Source organism: Camelus bactrianus, chromosome 5, assembly GCF_048773025.1.
Source record: "Camelus bactrianus isolate YW-2024 breed Bactrian camel chromosome 5, ASM4877302v1, whole genome shotgun sequence".
In the NCBI taxonomy this organism is placed as follows: domain Eukaryota; kingdom Metazoa; phylum Chordata; class Mammalia; order Artiodactyla; family Camelidae; genus Camelus; species Camelus bactrianus.
The window spans coordinates 58,462,426-58,479,628 of NC_133543.1; the positions used below are offsets into that span (position 1 = coordinate 58,462,426).

At 41.7% G+C, this 17,203-nt stretch overlaps 1 protein-coding gene and 1 long non-coding RNA gene across 6 annotated transcripts in view; one reads left to right on the forward strand and one right to left on the reverse strand.

Annotated features, from left to right (window-relative positions):
* LOC141577720 (uncharacterized) overlaps window positions 1-17,203 on the forward strand; it is a 120,798-nt gene that overhangs the window by 52,692 nt on the left and 50,903 nt on the right. Inside the window, exons 4-5 of one of the 3 annotated variants that reach the window (XR_012507061.1) lie at window positions 508-716; window positions 3,360-3,530. The exons of the other annotated variants lie outside the window; for them this stretch is intronic. This is a non-coding gene — a long non-coding RNA (uncharacterized LOC141577720). The remainder of the gene's footprint in view (window positions 1-507; window positions 717-3,359; window positions 3,531-17,203) is intronic. 3 annotated transcript variants of the gene reach the window in all.
* Window positions 1-17,203, reverse strand: part of TTN (titin) — a 269,061-nt gene that overhangs the window by 50,073 nt on the left and 201,785 nt on the right. For all 3 annotated transcript variants that reach the window (XM_074363962.1, XM_074363965.1, XM_074363963.1), the window contains 29 exons: window positions 16,901-17,182; window positions 16,509-16,808; window positions 16,113-16,415; window positions 15,709-16,017; window positions 15,312-15,593; window positions 14,892-15,191; window positions 14,512-14,805; window positions 11,455-14,421; window positions 10,812-11,132; window positions 10,429-10,713; window positions 10,029-10,328; window positions 9,302-9,604; window positions 8,591-8,866; window positions 8,187-8,486; window positions 7,793-8,095; window positions 7,338-7,637; window positions 6,554-6,841; window positions 5,892-6,188; window positions 5,501-5,803; window positions 5,094-5,399; window positions 3,960-4,247; window positions 3,575-3,865; window positions 3,198-3,485; window positions 2,448-3,035; window positions 2,242-2,346; window positions 1,570-1,767; window positions 1,160-1,456; window positions 484-1,071; window positions 90-392 (listed from right to left, as the gene is read on the reverse strand). In XM_074363962.1, the coding sequence (XP_074220063.1) occupies window positions 90-392; window positions 484-1,071; window positions 1,160-1,456; window positions 1,570-1,767; window positions 2,242-2,346; window positions 2,448-3,035; window positions 3,198-3,485; window positions 3,575-3,865; window positions 3,960-4,247; window positions 5,094-5,399; window positions 5,501-5,803; window positions 5,892-6,188; window positions 6,554-6,841; window positions 7,338-7,637; window positions 7,793-8,095; window positions 8,187-8,486; window positions 8,591-8,866; window positions 9,302-9,604; window positions 10,029-10,328; window positions 10,429-10,713; window positions 10,812-11,132; window positions 11,455-14,421; window positions 14,512-14,805; window positions 14,892-15,191; window positions 15,312-15,593; window positions 15,709-16,017; window positions 16,113-16,415; window positions 16,509-16,808; window positions 16,901-17,182 (11,565 nt within the window). The remainder of the gene's footprint in view (window positions 1-89; window positions 393-483; window positions 1,072-1,159; window positions 1,457-1,569; window positions 1,768-2,241; window positions 2,347-2,447; window positions 3,036-3,197; window positions 3,486-3,574; window positions 3,866-3,959; window positions 4,248-5,093; window positions 5,400-5,500; window positions 5,804-5,891; window positions 6,189-6,553; window positions 6,842-7,337; window positions 7,638-7,792; window positions 8,096-8,186; window positions 8,487-8,590; window positions 8,867-9,301; window positions 9,605-10,028; window positions 10,329-10,428; window positions 10,714-10,811; window positions 11,133-11,454; window positions 14,422-14,511; window positions 14,806-14,891; window positions 15,192-15,311; window positions 15,594-15,708; window positions 16,018-16,112; window positions 16,416-16,508; window positions 16,809-16,900; window positions 17,183-17,203) is intronic.

Consider the following 17,203-nt stretch of genomic DNA (forward strand, 5'->3'; position numbering starts at 1 on the left):
ACAAATGTGTGAAGAGTTTGGCTTTTGTATAAATTATATAAAATACTGGCACTCCCAAATGAGCTGTGCTGAAAAAGATAAATACTAACATGCCACATCTTTCATTAGGACAGGATTTGAAGCCTCACTAGGTGGACCAATTCCTGCTTTGTTCTCTGCACTGACACGGAATTCGTAGGTGTTTCCTTCTTGCAGTCCTGTTACTTTGCATCTGAGATCAGAAACTGGCGTCTTTGTTGCTCTCATCCATCGCAAGCCTTTCTTCTCTCTCCTTTCTACATGGTATCCTGTGATCTCACTGCCACCATCATCAACTGGTCTTTTCCAATTGATAGTGGCAGTATTTTTAGTGACATTTGACACATCTGGTTTTCCAGGAGGGCCAGGGGGACCTGAAAAGGAAGCAAATTTATGAGAAATCTACGATTTTCTCAACTCTGCCGCAAATGTTTACATGTCGGTTCCCTTGCATGCTCTACATACCAAATCTGTCTACCATCTTGACAGGTTCAGACTCTACAGGTTCTCCTTTGCCATACTGGTTTACAGCTGAGACTCGGAAGAGGTACTCATTTCCTTGGATAAGTTTGGTTGCCACATGCCTGCAAGACTGAATATCTTCAGCAACCACTGTCCACAAAAGTCGGCTGGTTTCTCTCTTTTCAAGAACGTAGGACTTAATGGGTGAGCCACCATCTTCCAAGGGAGGTGTCCATGTAAGTGTTGCTTTCTCAGCAGAAACATTACTGATTTCGATGGGACCTGGGGGACCAGGTACATCGAGGACGGTCACCTTCACATGTTCCCCCTTTGTGCCAAAAGGATTGGTAGCAGTGATGGTATATTCACCAGCATCTTTTCTAGTGGCATACTTGATAGCGAGCATGGAAGATGTTGGAGTTGAAGATATCTGAACAATATCTGATGGTCTTATGTCTTTTCCTGCCTTGGACCAAGTTGACTTTGGAAGGGGCTTGCCAAGAATGCTGATGGCACTCAAGACAATAGTGTCTCCAGCTTTAACTGTTAGCCCATCTTTTATTGTGGGATCAAGGACAATGGTTGGTGCCTCTGCAAAGAAAAAAATAACTTAATCAGAAAAGGAAGGAGGCTTACTTTGCTATTTTTTTCAATGTGCATAAAAAGTAAATAGACTTACCGTATTCATCCTTGCAAATGATGGTTCCTGTACTTTCTGATGGAGCACTGATAGCCCCTGCTGTATTCTTTGCTCTAATTCTGAATTCATATTTTCCACCCTCGACAAGGTCAGTTACAGTAAAGGCACAGTCTGGGACATTAACATGGTTGGCTTTCATCCAAGTCTTAGAGGGAAGATCTCGCTTCTCCACTATGTATCCAGTCAACTTATGACCACCATCATATTTGGGTTCAGTCCAAATGAGAGTCACTGAATTCCTTGTTACGTTAATAACCTCAGGTTTGCCAGGAGGATCTAAAATAAAGCAAAAAAAAAAAAAAAAAAAAAAGAGAGAAACAGTCAAACACACACCAATGTTTTCTTTATGAAGAAAATACACCTGGGTTTTTCTTGGTATAATGACTCACCAATTGGATCAAGTGCCACAACTGGCTCTGATGGTAGGCTTGGCTTGCCTACTCCTGCTAAATTGATTGCCATGACTCGGAATTCATATTCTAGACCTTCAGTTAGACCTGTCACTTTGAAGTCTTTCATCCTAATAGGAGTCTTGTTAGCTCTTTTCCACAAAAGGCTGTTTCTTTCCTTGAATTCGATATGATACCCTACAAAAGACCCAGTGATGTGTCACTTCACATAGAAACTACAAATGTAGCCTGATTTTTAAATATATATATATACACACACAAACATATGTATGTTTTTGCCCAAGTAATTTATATATGGACATACGGAATAAATAATCATTCTTACTAGAATCTAAACTTTTATTATCTAATCATAGGGCCATTTTTTTTCTCTTGGAATATACATATTGTACCTTCTGTGGGAAAATTTTAACTTACAAAAATTGGTATTATTAAGAAAGCCGTTACTAACTATTATATTAGGAGGTTTTCATTGAAATTAAGCATTAGCTTAATGTACCAAATGCATAATGTACCAAAAGGAAAATACATTTTTGAATGTGCAGATAGTGCTATAAATAAGGAGCACACATTCATTCAACTTGTTTTCAGGGAGGAAGATTTGGAAAAAATATTAATGTACATGCTGTAAGATAAGTGCAAACTAAATACCTGTAATTGGAGAGCCACCAGTTTTCCTGGGGTCAGTCCAAGTTAGAGATACGGAATCATGTCTGACGTCCACAATATTGGGAGGTGGGGGAGCATCGGGCACATCTAGGAAAAGGTAGGTAGTGCAGGATTTACAATAGGGAACATATCATAAATAAGCCAAAACTATGTTTTGCTTCATGCTTTTCTGACCTTGAGACACTTACCAAATGGATGTTTAGCAACAATTGGCTCCGATTTCAGGCCCTCTCCTACACCGTATTTATTTTCCGCACTGACCCTGAAGGTGTATTCCATACCCTCGTGAAGTCTCATTACTCTGAAGGTGGTCTTCTGGACAGCTGAGGCACATGTCACCCACTTGTTGTTTACAGAATCTCTCTTCTCTAGGATATAGTTGGTGATTTCAGAACCTCCGTCGTCCTTTGGAGGACCCCACTTCAAGGTGATGGCTTCCGCTGTGACTTCCTCAAATTTGATTGGTCCAGTGGGGATGCCAGGCTTGCCAACAACTTTTATGGAGAGAGTTCCTTCCTTGGTGCCAGCAACATTCTTCAGTGTGATTGTGTATTTTCCAGCATCAGATTTTCGGCAATCATATACTACAAGAGTTGTGTTAACTGCAGATGACTCAACACTGACTCTCGTGTCAGTTGCTAGAGGGTCTTCCCCTTTCTTCCAGGACACAGATGGTGCTGGCTTGCCTTTTATGGGGATCTTTAGACGGAAGTTGCTGTTTTCTTTTGCCACATAGCACAAATCAGGTAGATCCTTCAAGTCAAGGTCAGGAGCCACTGTTAAACAGAGTTATAAGTTACGGTTATTTTTAATGCCAGGCAGTTAATTTTTTCAGATCATTACAGTTTTTAAAGGATTTTTATATAAGCCAGTGAGTAGGGCTCAAGAATGTACTTTTGATGACAAAAGGAAGATGAAGATGATGGCTGAAGGCTTACCAACATCATCCTTTGCCACAACGCTGATTTCACTTGGGGTCCCTTCTCCATTTTCATTCTCAGCACTCACTCTGAAGGCATATTCCTTCCCTTCAGTCAAATCTTTTGTGGAGTACTGTAAGCTTAATGATTTCATAACTCGTTGCCACTTATTTTCTTCAGTCAGGAAATCGACTACGTATCCGGTAATTCGACTTCCACCATCACTGCGAGGCTTTTTCCAGGCTATGCTACAAGATGACTTCGTGAGAGAAGTCACTTTCAGATCCACAACTGGTCCAGGGGTTTCTAAAGCAAAGGAGAAATGATAAGTCCGAGCCCCTGATAACCAAGGTAAATGTCACTCAAAATGAGGGGGTGGTAGCTCGCTTGCTCACCGGAAGCTTTGACGGCATCACGCGTTTCACCAGGATCACCAATGCCGTACTCGTTTTCAGCAAACACCCTGAAGAAGTAGGATTTTCCCTCCTCCAAGTTCGAGACTCTGAAGCTTGTTTTTGAGCACTCCGTTGTCACGGTAGACCAGGACTTCCTCTCTGCGTCACGTTTTTCTACCACGTAGTTTATGATGGGGCTTCCGCCATCGATAATGGGCGGATCCCAGGTAACATAAGCAGAATCTTTGGATATTTCCTTGACAGTCACGTTGACAGGTGGCCCAGGAGTATCTGGATAAATAGTGGGTAAATAAGAAATGAATACGTAAAAAATAAATACACCGTCTTTTTAACATACATGGATTGTTTTTCCAAGTAGACTTACCAAGCACTTTCACTACAATGGTATATTCCTTTTTACCACAGCTGTTCTCCAGAGTCAAGATGTATTTTCCTGCGTCATACTTGTTCACGTTTTCACAGCGCAAGAAAGTGTCAAAGTCAGTTGACTTGATGTCCAGTCCAATCCTTTCTCTTAGATTGACGTTTGGTTTAGACCAAGTTATCTTGGGAGGTGGACGTCCTTTTACTGGTACGTACAGTCTCATTGTAACTCCAGCACGTAATATGAGTGTTTTCCTCAAATCAGCGTCAAGTTCTCCCTCTGGTGGAACTGTTTAATTTTGGAGTGAAGAAAGTTAAAGTAATAATTTAATGGTCAAATGTATTTCCAAGGACTGGCCTGATCACTCCTAAAATAGGTTTCTCTTCCAAAACTGATGTCTACTTCTTTAAAAAATCCCTAATATAATCTTTAAAACTTTGGCCAACTATTTCATTACTCTATAGCAATTATCGACCTTTCTATTCTCCAATATTCTATAGGCTGAACTGAGTTTTCCTTGGAGGATCTGCATCTCCTTTTCTCATGAACCTTACATCCTCTTAAATTATCTGTATATTAAAAGTAGATGATTGGTTCTTGGCTTTATTCCAGTGAAGGCACTCTATTACGTACTCTGACTTTCTTTATTTCATTGTAGGAAGGAAAGTACAGAGAGGTGAAGTGTAATCCAAGTAATTCAGAGTAAAAGGAGAAATGGTTAGGGAAAATAAGTGAGTAGAAGAAACGGTGAGAAAGGAAATTAAGATGGAGCACTACCAATTACATACGTACGGAGAGGGGTGGATTAGAAGAAAAAATAAAAATCTAAGAATAAGTAGCTCACCACCTAGTTAAAAAAATCTTTTTGTTCTCAGAATGAAATTCCTATATTCCACATTCTTTTGAAGACAGGAAATTCTCAGGTAAGAAAAGCATTTCAAGGCCACAGATCACCTTGCTTTCCATTTGGCTTGTTACACAATAAAGTACCAACACAGCTCTCCTAAAATGCGCCTGTAGGGTTACCAGCCCTAACACTTGTAAGGGTTGTAAATCTGCGTAAGGGAGTTCTCTACTCCCTCTTAGAAGATGACTGATGGGAAAGCTCTGTACATTTCTCCCAGTAATACTTACTTAAGATGTCCTTGGGACAGTGTTTATCGGGCACATCACTGGGGTCACTGTAGCCAATCTTATTAACGGCATACACGCGGAACTGATACTCTGTGTTTTCCATTAGGCCAGTGACCTCAAAGCGGGTTTTCTGTAACTTCTGTGGTAAATTGCACCTCACCCAGTTATCAGAGTCAGCTCGTTTTACTTCAACAAGGTAGCCAATGATAGGACTACCACCGTCATAGGCTGGCTTGCCCCAAGATAGACTCACGGAGCTGCGGGTTGTATCATATACTTTGGGAAAAGCTGGTGGGCCCGGAGGATCTGAGGATACATAATAATAGGAAATTTTCATTAAAATCTCATTCCTGATTGTTCAGTGCTGATTATAATACAGGATATGGGACTCTTTCATGAAAACTTACACAGAGGGTCTTGGGCATACGCAGCTTTGGATGCATCACTGGGTTTGCCTGGTCCAGCCTTATTTATAGCTATAACTCGGAACTCGTATTCAGTGCCTTCTTGGAGACCTGTTGCTTTTATCGTTCTTTCTATAACGGGTTTTCTGTTGACCTTGGTCCAGTTAACTGCCTGGGTTTCCCGCTTCTCAAGCAAATAGCCAGTGATGGGTGAGCCGCCATCATCTGCTGGTGGTTTCCAGCTTACTGTCATGTGATCTTTGGTTATGTTGCTAATAACAGGAGGATCACAGCGTCCAGGTGGGTCTGCAGAGATTGATTGAACTGTTACTATCCCAGGCTAAAAGGTAATATCCAAAAAGTGAAATGAAAAACCATAGCAAAACGTTCCTACCGTATGGGTTTTTAGCAATTGCTGGTTCAGTTATGATCGGATCGCCCACTCCGTACTTATTTTCAGCACAAATCCGGAACTGATACTCATGGCCCTCTATCAGCTTCTCCACGCTGCAGCTGGTGATGGGTACAGTAGCAGACACTTGTGCCCAGTTGGGTCTGCTTGTTTCACGTTTGTCAACAATATAGTTGGTGATTTCTGAGCCTCCATCTTCAAGAGGAGGTTCCCAAGAAAGCATTGCACGATCTGAATACATTTTGTTGATTTTTACAGATGCTGGAGGACCTGGTTTATCTGAAAGGATAAGAAAGGAAAGTCAAGTCTTTCACTAACACACATGAAATGGGGAAAGTGTAGAGTGGTGGTCTGGAGACCTGGGCTGCCGTCCTTAGATTGTCATTAACCTCCTATACAACGTTGGAAGTTACTTAATTTTTCCAAATCTTAATTTCCTCATGTGTAAAATTATGCCCTAGAATATGTGATCTCTAATGGTCTTTTTAGCCGTAAAACGCTGTTGTTCTATGATGAGGATAATTCCGTGATTACCTATCTTAATGTATCTTTTGTAATCTTTTCTCACATACTGTTTTGTAAATTCTCTTACATCACATTAACCCAGAGTGAAACATGAGATTCTCATTGAATGCTTTAGTTACCTAACACTTTAAGCTTAATGGTGGCCGATTTGGAGCCACTTGCGTTTTCGGCAGTGATGGTATAGTCCCCTGAGTCTTTTCGGTTCACGCTGAACAGCTCCAGGGTGCACAGATTCCGCTTCATGGCCATCTTGATGCCTTCTGATGGTTTCAGCGGCGTGCCATCCTTCTTCCAAGAGACTGTGGGCATTGGTTTACCAAAAACAGTGGCATCCAGGCAAACATTAGTGCCAGCTTTCACAGTAAGCAAAGATTTCATAGCCACACTCAGGTCTATCCTGGGAGGAACTGGAAAGAAAGAAGAGAAAAGGATTTAATATATGCAAAGCTATATTATATAATTCTTGTTAATAAAAGTAGGAAATTCATGTGCTCTGTCATTTTCAAGACGGGATTTTTTTTTTGAGTAACATATCCATTATAAAAGAAATACAGGTTTAATGTAGAAATCAGATAATGCTGAAAGTATAAAGAAAAAAAGTAAACAGCACCTGTCACTTCAACATCCTTAAAGCTTCACTCTTATCATTTTGGTGCATTTCTTTGTCATCTTTCTGTGCACGTGTATGGTTAAAATTAGACAGTCCTCACAGATTTGTATAGTGCTTTTTAGTTTAACATGTTATTAAGATTCTCCATAATCATAATTTTTAGTGTCTGTATATAAAGTACCTATCATTTTACTTGTCCTTTTTTACCATAGACGTAGATTTATTTTTTTATTAGCACTCATGATGTATATTTCTCCTATCTACCTTGCCTATAATGTTCAACAGAATCTTACCACTTTCTGCAACGATGGTCACTGGATCCGAAGGTTCAGAAGGCTGGCTGATGTTTACTGCAGTCTTGGCAATTGCTCTAAATTGATACTGAGCGTTCTCTTCTAAGCCAGTAGCTGTATACTCTTCCTGGGGAATCTGGTGAGGGGAAGTATTGCACCGTACCCACTTATCACCAGGAAGTTTGCAAGCTTCTACGAAATAGCCAATAATTTTACTGCCTCCATCATGCTTTGGACGAGCCCAGATGAGGGATACAGTACTCTTGGTAACATCAATAACTTCAGGCTTTCCAGGAGGATCTGAAACCAGAAGAGATATTCTCAGCATTTATCTTAAACTTATGTATTTCACAGTACTGCCCAGAACACATTCCTGAATAGAAGTAGTAACCTTTAGAGATTCCCAAGATTGAAATGTGTCCTCATAATACCCCCCCCACAAGAAAATTACTCACCAACTGGCATTCTTGCAGTTACATATTCAGTGGGTTTGCTGGGTGGGCTGGATCCAGCTTTGTTTAGGGCATAGATTCTGAATGAATACTCAAGGCCTTCTACCAAGCCAGCACAGGGGTATTCAGTTGACCGGACAGGAGTGTCGTTAGCTTTCACCCAGAGCAAACTGTTCTTCTCTTTGCGTTCAATCAGGTAACCGGTAATAGGGCTCCCTCCATCACTGTCTGGCCTGTCCCATGCCACAAATATGCAGTCTTTGTTGACTTTGGTGACTCGAGCATTCTTTGGCTCACTGGGAACATCTGGAGATGAAGATAAGGGAAATGTCAGTTTCTAGTCTTAGTAACAGACTAGAAATAAGATATAATTTTTCTTTCCCTGAAAGAAACATACCAAATGGGAACTTAGCCAGCATCTTTGGAGATGTGAGAGGCTCTGAAATGCCAAATCGATTCTCAGCACGGACCCGGAAGACGTACTCTTGGCCGGGGATCAGTTTTCCAACTCTGCAGGACGTTTTTGTCACTGAAGCTAGTGCAGTCACCCAGTCCCCTCGGCTTACGTCACATTTCTCCACTATGTAGTTGGTGATGTTACTGCCTCCATCCTCAAGAGGGATGTGCCATGACAGGGAGCAAGCGTCAGCATCTATGTCAGAAATGTCGAATGGAGGCTGGGGGGGCCCGGGAGCATCTGTGGGAACCCAGGGGAAAGAAACATAAGAACAGGGGTTTGATGGGAAAAAAATGTTTCTGATCTGCATATTTAGATGGCCATTTGTCTAATGCTTAACCTACCCATGACGATAACTTTGATCTTCTGAGTGTCTGTCCCAGAACTGTTCTCTGCAGTGAGGCTGTAGTAACCACTGTCTTTCCGAGTAACATCTTTTATGATCAGAACTGAAGAATTGTCTGCTTTATGCACTGCCAGGTGGCTGGATGTGACAACTTCATCCTCTCCTTTCTTCCATTTACAGATCGGATAAGGCTTTCCATACACATGGGCTTCAATTCGGAGTTTCTTCCCGGCTTTAATAGTAATTTGCTCTGGCATGAGGATCTTTGGTGGCACTAAAAGTGAAAGGAAAATAATGTTAATTTTGTGGGGAGGTTAAATTTCTTCTGGTGGGGAACTATACTAGTGTTTTTCAAATTGCTGTTTGCAACCCATTAATGGGTTCAAATTAATGTCTGCATTTCTGCCAATATTTTTTAAAAAGAATGAGATTGAAACAAATGGAAAATATCAGAGTCCAGCATACGTAATCTGGATGGGTGTTGCTTCATGAAACTTCTTTGAGTTACATAATATAGGTGTGTACTGTGTCATGATTTGAAATGTATTTACTACATTTCGTGGGCCCAAATGTTTCAAAACCCCAGATCGTTACTATATTTCAAGTATTTCTGGGAATAAGATTCCTCAGGGAGAAATGTCTACATGTCAAAAGAAAATTTCTCGGAAACTTTCATCCCATGATTAAAAATGACTCAGTGACTACTTACACAGCTGTTCTTTGGCTTCATAGACTCCTTCAGCTTCTCTTGGCAGACTGAGGCCGACAGCATTTCTGGCCACTACTCTAAATTTGTATTTCTTTCCTTCCTTTAGCCCAGTGACAACAAGGCTGAGATCTTTCACCACCGAGTACTCTGTCCAGCGGTCTGCAGGCTGCTCTTCTTCTCTGTAACTAATGATGTAGCCGTCGATTTTAGCACCTCCGTCACGCAGGGGAGGTAACCAGGCTAATGCAGCACTGTTCTTGGTCATTTCAGTAACTTCTAGTTTCCTTGGGGGATCCGGCTCACCTAGAAGAAAAAAGTGATTAAGAAAAAACTATCCAGGTAACCGAATCCAATCCCTCTGTAAATATACAGAAATGCTGTAGTATGCCATTTGCTTCAAGGTATATGGGAACTACATACTTTGGCTTGGTATGTTGAACATAAAAAGTACACAATGAAGAGGGGAGGGTAGAGCTTAGTGGTAGAAGCATGTGCTTAGTATTCATGAGGTCCTGAGTTCAATCCCCAGTACCTCCATTAGAAAAAAAAAAAGGTACCCGATGAGGCAGATCGAAAAAGTCTTCAGTGAGTGAGTGAGATATTTATTTGTACTGTTCATGTTTCTATAAGTTAAGGCCCTTTCAGTAGTGGATTAAAATATTCAGTATCTTGATTTTGCTGAAGTCGAGGACTAGAGTTAAAAGGAGGAAGAAAGGATACAACTTACTTAGAGGATCTGAGGCGAGCACTGGTTTGGGGACGTCGGCTGGGACACCAGGGCCATACTCATTGACAGCAGTGACTCGGAAGAAATACTCATTCCCAGGGACAAGATTGGTGACGTGGAAGCTCGTTTTCTTAACTTCTGGGGTGACTGTCGCCCACGTCTTTCTGTCTGCCTCACGTTTCTCCACAATATAATGCGTTACTTGGCTCCCACCGTCGTTCTCAGGAGGGGCCCAGGAAACGTGGCATGATGTTTTAGTGACATCTGAAACTTTTAAATCAGACACAGGTCCGGGAGTATCTGTAAAGAACCACAAAATCAGACTTGCTAGTCTCCTCAGCCTCCTTATTAATTATTAACTAGGTGTTTTTGAAGGGAAGGAAGAAGCTTGTTAACCCACCTAATACTCTGACATTCACGAACACAGCCTTTTCCCCTGCTGGGTTCACAAGCGTCAGGGAGTATTTTCCCGAGTCATCTCGCGTAGAATTGGGGATGACGAGGAAGGCCATAGTGTCAACCAGATCAACTTGTCCCTTTCTGACCACGTTATCAATACCCACTTTTCGCCAAGTGACCTTAGGGGCTGGTCGCCCTCTCACTATGGCAAATAGTCGAATGGGGCATCCTGCCCTCACCGTGACCAGTTTTCTCATGCTGGCATCCAGATCAATCTCCGGAGGTTCTGCAAATAACACAAAAGCCATTAGTTGACTTTGGAATGTGGGGAAATCATGTGAGAAGTGAAACATGAGTCAATCAAGTGATAAAATAGGTTCTCACCTAGGATCTCTTTAGGTTTAATAGCATCCTTTAGTTCTGCAGGGCGCCCAATGCCAACCTGGTTTTGGGCACACACCCTGAACTCATATTCCTGGTTTTCATCTAAGCTGGTGACAGTGAATTCCATGCGAACAAGTTGTGCTGCAGCATTGCACCTTTTCCAGCCTTCATCAGGTGATGCATCTGCTATTTTCGGTCTCATTTCCACAACATATCCAATTATCGGTGCACCACCATCATACACTGGTTTTCCCCACCCAAGAGTTATGGAACTTTTGGTTGTATCAACCACTTTGAGGTTGGTTGGTGGACCAGGTGGTTCTGAAAGTAAATTGTGTAAGAATAAATTTACATGTGGTTAACTACTATTAGTGATACTTTAATGTGTAATTTTCTATAGTCTATCCTTAATTAATCACAGATAGTACATTCAATTTCTCAAGTACTGAGTCCTCCTTATTTTCCTTCATAAAATTAGAATCTACCATTGTTTGTACATTTTATGCGATTTGGTAAAAGATCTGTTTGGGAAAATATTGGCTAACATAAAGTTTTGATGTTGTGGATTTAACTTATTTGTCTAATACCTCTGTGCTTAAGTTTAAGGGTTGGTGTAATACCAGAAAAAGCAAGAACATTATACCTATGGGGTCTTTTGCCACCACTGGTCTTGAGGGCAAGCTTGGTTCTCCAATTCCAATTTCATTTTCTGCCTTGACACGGAACTGATATTCATGTCCTGGGAGGAGATTCTGTACTTTCAAACGTCTCTCAGGGATCGCACTCTTGTTGACAGGGACCCATCGTGTTGAATGTTTTTCCTTTTTCTCCAAAAAGTATCCTGTGATAGACTTTCCACCATCATATTCAGGTGGAGTCCAAACCACAGTCATCTCTTCTTTGCTTACTTTAGTGACTTCAGGGGGATCAGGGCGTCCAGGTCTGTCATACTTGGTTTTTGCAATGACTGGTTTAGTTTCTGTTGGAGGCCCTGTGCCTATTTTATTTTCTGCACGGACTCTGAAGATATATTCATTTCCTTCTATGAGACGAGTTACTGTAGCACCAGGTGTTAAGATAGTAGAGGAAAAGGTAGACCAAACCATTCGCTTGCTCTCACATTTTTCTACAATATAATTTTGGATTTCACAGCCACCGTCATCCTCTGGTGGATCCCAGTGAAGACTACACCTGTCGCTGGACACATCAACGATTTTCAGGTTTCTCACAGGACCAGGCTTATCTAAAACATTGACAGTGGCATAGGCCACAAAACTGCCGGCTGTGTTTGTTGCTGTAATTACATATTTACCACCATCACTTCGCTTTGCTTTAGTGAGAGAAAATTTAGATGAGTCAGCACCGGTCTCAATTTTGACCCTTGGTGATCTTGTTAAGTCTGTAGCATCTCTGTCCTTGGTCCATAAAACTTCTGGAAACGGTTTGCCTCTAACACCTGCCTCAAGTCGAATGGTGTCGCCTGCTTTGACAGTTAGCACGCCACTTAATTTCAGATCAAGCACCGGTTTCTGCAAGTCTTCCTTCACAACAACTTCCTCTGTCTTTACCCAGTCACTTTCTCCACCTTCATTCTTCGTTTGCACTCTGAACTCATAAATCTGGTTTTCAACACATTTGTCAACCATGTAGTGGGTATCTTTAATGCTTCCTTTATGCACTCTTTCCCAGTCAGCAGAGCCCTTCAGCCTCCTTTCAACGTGATATGACAGATTTGGGCTACCACCGTCATAGTCAGGCCGCCTCCACTTCAGATAGACAAATGTCTTTCCTTTATCTGCAATATGAAGGTTTTCAGGCTCACCTGGTCTATCAATAGGGTTAATAGCCAGAATTGGAGTTTTTGTTTCAATGGTTGGCCCAACACCTACTTTATTCTCTGCACAAACTCGGAAGTAGTATTCATTGTTGGCTAAAAGGTTGGCCTTGATTAATCGCTTAGTGACATCTGAAGCAACAATTGACCAGCCTTTCTGGTTTGGCTTGCGATACTCCACTATGAAATTTGTTATTTCTGAGCCACCATTATCTAGTGGGTTTTCCCAAGAAATTGTACAGTTCTCTTTGGTTACATTGCTGACCTTTAAATTCTGGCAAGGCCCAGGTCTGTCGAGGACATTAACGATAGCATGACCTTGGGCATGCCCACTGCTGTTCTTAGCTGAGATGATATACTTGCCATGGTCAGCTCTAACAGCTTCCTTAATATGTAACTCAACACGAGGCAGATCGTGAATTAGGTCAACTCGCTTTTCTCGGACCAATGCTTTGCCCTCCTTAGACCAGGTTATGTCTGGTTCAGGTCTGCCTTTTACCCGAGCAAGAATGCGGATAGTTTGGCCTACTCTAACGGTAATAACATCACGACAAGTCACATCAAGTTCTACTTCTGGAGGGTGAAGGATATCCTTTGCAATCACAGACTCTGCTAGTTCTCTTGGCTCTCCCTCTCCCACAATATTAGCTGCCTTTATACGGAATCTGTACTCATTTCCTTCAATAAGTCCAGGTACCCTGAAGGCACACTGCCTGATCAGTTCATCTTTATTAATCCTGCTCCACTGTGTTGTTCCAGCTTTCTGACACTCCACTACGTAGCCCAGAATGGGGCTACCACCATCACTGAGAGGCTTTGTCCATACTAGGTCAGCTGTTTCTCTGGTCTTGTCTTTCAGCTTAGGATTAATAGGTGGTCCAGGTGGTTTGATGGGCCGGCAGGCTTTTATTGGATCAGAACTTGGGGATGGACCGCTTAGTCCTGCAAGATTCTCAGCAAAAACTCTAAACTCGTATGTATTTCCCTCATAGAGTCCAGTCACTCTAAACTTCAGGTCGGCTATCGGTGTTTTGTTGACTCTCACCCATTTGCCCGTTACTTCTCGACGTTCCATGTAGTAACCGGTTATTGGACTGCCACCATCAGATTTTGGCAGAGTCCAAGACACTGTTGCCGCATTTTCAGTAATGTCAGTAACCACTGGTTTACCGGGAGGAGATGGAGGACTAAACTTATGTTTAGCAACAGTAGGTATGGAGTCCAGGGGAGGACCAACACCAATCTTATTCTCTGCTTTAACTCGGAAAACATATTCACAGCCCTTTTGCAGATGTGGGACTTTCAGCTTTGTCTTACTGCTTCCTGAAGAGACAACACCCCACGTGTCTTTCTTGGTGTCTTTTTTCTCAACAATATAATTTATCACAGGGCTTCCTCCATCATCTTTAGGCGGCTGCCATGAGATAGTCATGTGTTCAGGGGTAACTTCCAGAATATTAATGGGGCCTGTTGGTGGACCAGGGACATCAAGAACAGTAAGATGTACGGCTACGGTTTTGGTGCCAGCAGCATTGGAAACTGTGATCTGATATTCCCCAGTGTCTTTCCTTAAGCAGTTCTTAATGGTAAGAACTGATGAGAAGTTGTCAGTTTCAACTGTATAGTGTTCATCTGTTTTAATCTCATTCCCATCGGTTGTCCACTTTGCAGTAGGAATGGGTACACCTCTTATAATGGCAGGGAATCTGACTGTAGTTCCAGCTTTTACCACAAGGCCTTCAATTAATTTCACATCCAGCTCCACTGATGGAGGCACTGGAAAGTGAACATGAGGAAATTAGATTTTGATTTTCACAATACGAATAGTTTAAAAGAGAAAGAAAATAATGCCAAGCTCATCATTACCTAGTTTTTCTTGACATTCTATTGGGATAGTTGTGTCGGGAAGACCAAGACCCACAATATTTTCAGCTCTTACACGGAATCTGTAAGTCTTTCCTTGTTGTAGTCCAGTGACAACACACTCTAAGTTTGTCACAGTCTTGAACTTAATCCAGTCTTCAGTGCCCTCTTCTTGATATTCCACCAAATATCCAGTGATTGGAGAGCCACCATCACGATCTGGCTTATTCCAAACAAGGGACACTTCAGTCTTGTCAACATCTACATGGTGTAGGTTCTTGGGTGGCCCTGGGGGATCTTTTTGGAAGAAGAAATCGTGATGAATAAATAATACTCTCAAAGATAATCAAAAAGTACTTTTGTATCTAAAGAAAGCAACTTACGTAGGGGATCCAGAGCCTTGATGGGTTTAAGTGTTTCCACGAAAGGACCACGTCCATACTGGTTCTCAGCAGCTACTCGGAAGAGGTACTGATTACCTTCATTAAGATGTTTAGCCATGTGACTCTTTTTCTTTGATGTAGTTGAAAGAGGAGACCACTGGGCACTGGCAACATCTTTCCTCTCAACCACATAATTTGTAATGACAGAACCGCCATCATCCAGTGGTTCCTTCCAAGTAAGGTAACAAGAATCTTTCCTAATTTCACTGACTTCCAGATCTCTAGGTGGCCCAGGCTTATCTGAAAAGTATTAAATAATGCAGTTATGTGTATGGCTTCATCCAGATAAGAGCTCGAAATGTATTAAAAGGTACTTTTTTATGCCATTGCATTAAATACATCATGTACTAAAATTCTTACCTAATACGAGTACTTTTACTGAGACAGTTTTTGAACCAGCTGGATTCTCTACTGTTAAGGAATACATTCCACCATCTTCATGGAGAGCATTACGAATTTCAAGCTTGCTACCAACTGGAGTAGTGTCAATTCGTGCTTTAGTTGGAGCCTCTCTGTCTCCTTTTTTCCAGGTTACTTTTGGGAATGGCACTCCTTTGATGATGGCACTAAGTCTCAGAGTGTCACCAACTTTTATGTGTTGTTCTCTTGCCATGTTGGCATCAAGAATCAACTCAGGTGGTTCTAGAATAAAGAGAATGGTACTTTCAGATTTGATTTGTTACTGTGTTTTCCAATGAAGCATAGACAGTGGAACACCTATCTTCCTTGCAAAGGCAGCTGAGAACATGTTACTCACCGAGTCTGTCTTTTACTAGCACTGGCTCTGGTACATGAGCTGGATCTGATTCACCAGCTTCATTAACTGCTATTACTCTGAACTTATAGGACTGACCATCCCGAAGACCAGTGACTTTATATTTAGTTTCAGGACATGACTCAGGAGTGTGATTGGCTCTTTTCCATTCTTCATCTCCAACTTTCTGGTACTCAACAATATAACCCAGAATCTTGCTCCCACCATCATGACGGGGTGGCAGCCAAGTTAGATCAACTGAATTACATGTTGTATCTATTGCTTCAGGATTAACAGGTGGACTTGGCTTAGCTGCATAATAAAAGAAAAAACCAAAAAGGTGTTAGAATATAGCTGACAACAAAGCTGGATAAAATGAAAGCTGAATGAATGCTTTAGTACTATACCAATTGGATCTTTAGCAATGACTGGTTTGGATGGTGGGCTTGGGTCTCCAATACCAATTTCATTTTCTGCAGAAACCCGGAATTCATAGTGACATCCTTCTAGAAGATCAGGAACCCTAAATTTGGTGTGTGGATGGATAGGCTCTTTGGTAACTCTAGCCCATCGTTTAGACATAGTTTCCCTCTTCTCCAGGATGTAGTTTGTGATGGGCTTTCCACCATCATTTGGCTTGTTCCAGGTTACTAATGCAGAGTCTTTGGTAACTTCTGTAACAATTGGCTGGTCAGGTGCATCAGGAACTCCTATAACAAACATTAGCAAAATGCATTAGAAATTTAATTCTTCCTATTAACAACCTCAAATGTTGAATCATTAAAACCAAATATAATGCATACTGAAGCGATCTTTGGCTTTCATTGAATCAGACACCAGAGGATCACTTATTCCATACAGATTTTCAGCATATATCCGGAAAATATAATCTTTCCCTTCAAGCAGTTTAGGAACTTTGCATGTTGTTTTAGCACTTGCAGATGTCACGGGCATCCAGACATCTTTGCCTGTCTCCTTCTTCTCAATAATGTAATTGGTAATTTCACTGCCTCCATCATCTAAAGGTGGCTTCCAAGAGATAACCATGTAATCTTTGGTCACCTCATCAAAAATAACTGGTCCTACTGGTGGTCCAGGACGGTCTGAAGGAAAAAAAATCACAGCACAAAATGTGATTTCCACATCTACTTTGGAAAGAACAGGGTCTCTCTCCTTCTTGCTACATAATACTTACCAACAACATTAACTTGACAGAACCCTTTCCTGGAGCCTGTACTGTTCTCCACAACCACACAGTATTTGCCAGAATCTGAACGCTTGGCCTTGAGCTTCTCTAGAGCAAGTGTCGTAGGAGTGGTCTTTATGTGAGTGCGATCGTCTTCCAGCACATCAGCGTCATCTTTGAACCAAGTAACCTTGGGCTTTGGTTTGCCTGAGTAACGGCCAGTGAGGGCAAAAGCTTCACCAACTCGAATCGTGAGCTTATCTCTGAAGTCGAGGTCAAGCGTCGGAGGAGCTAAAATTACAATTATAAAGG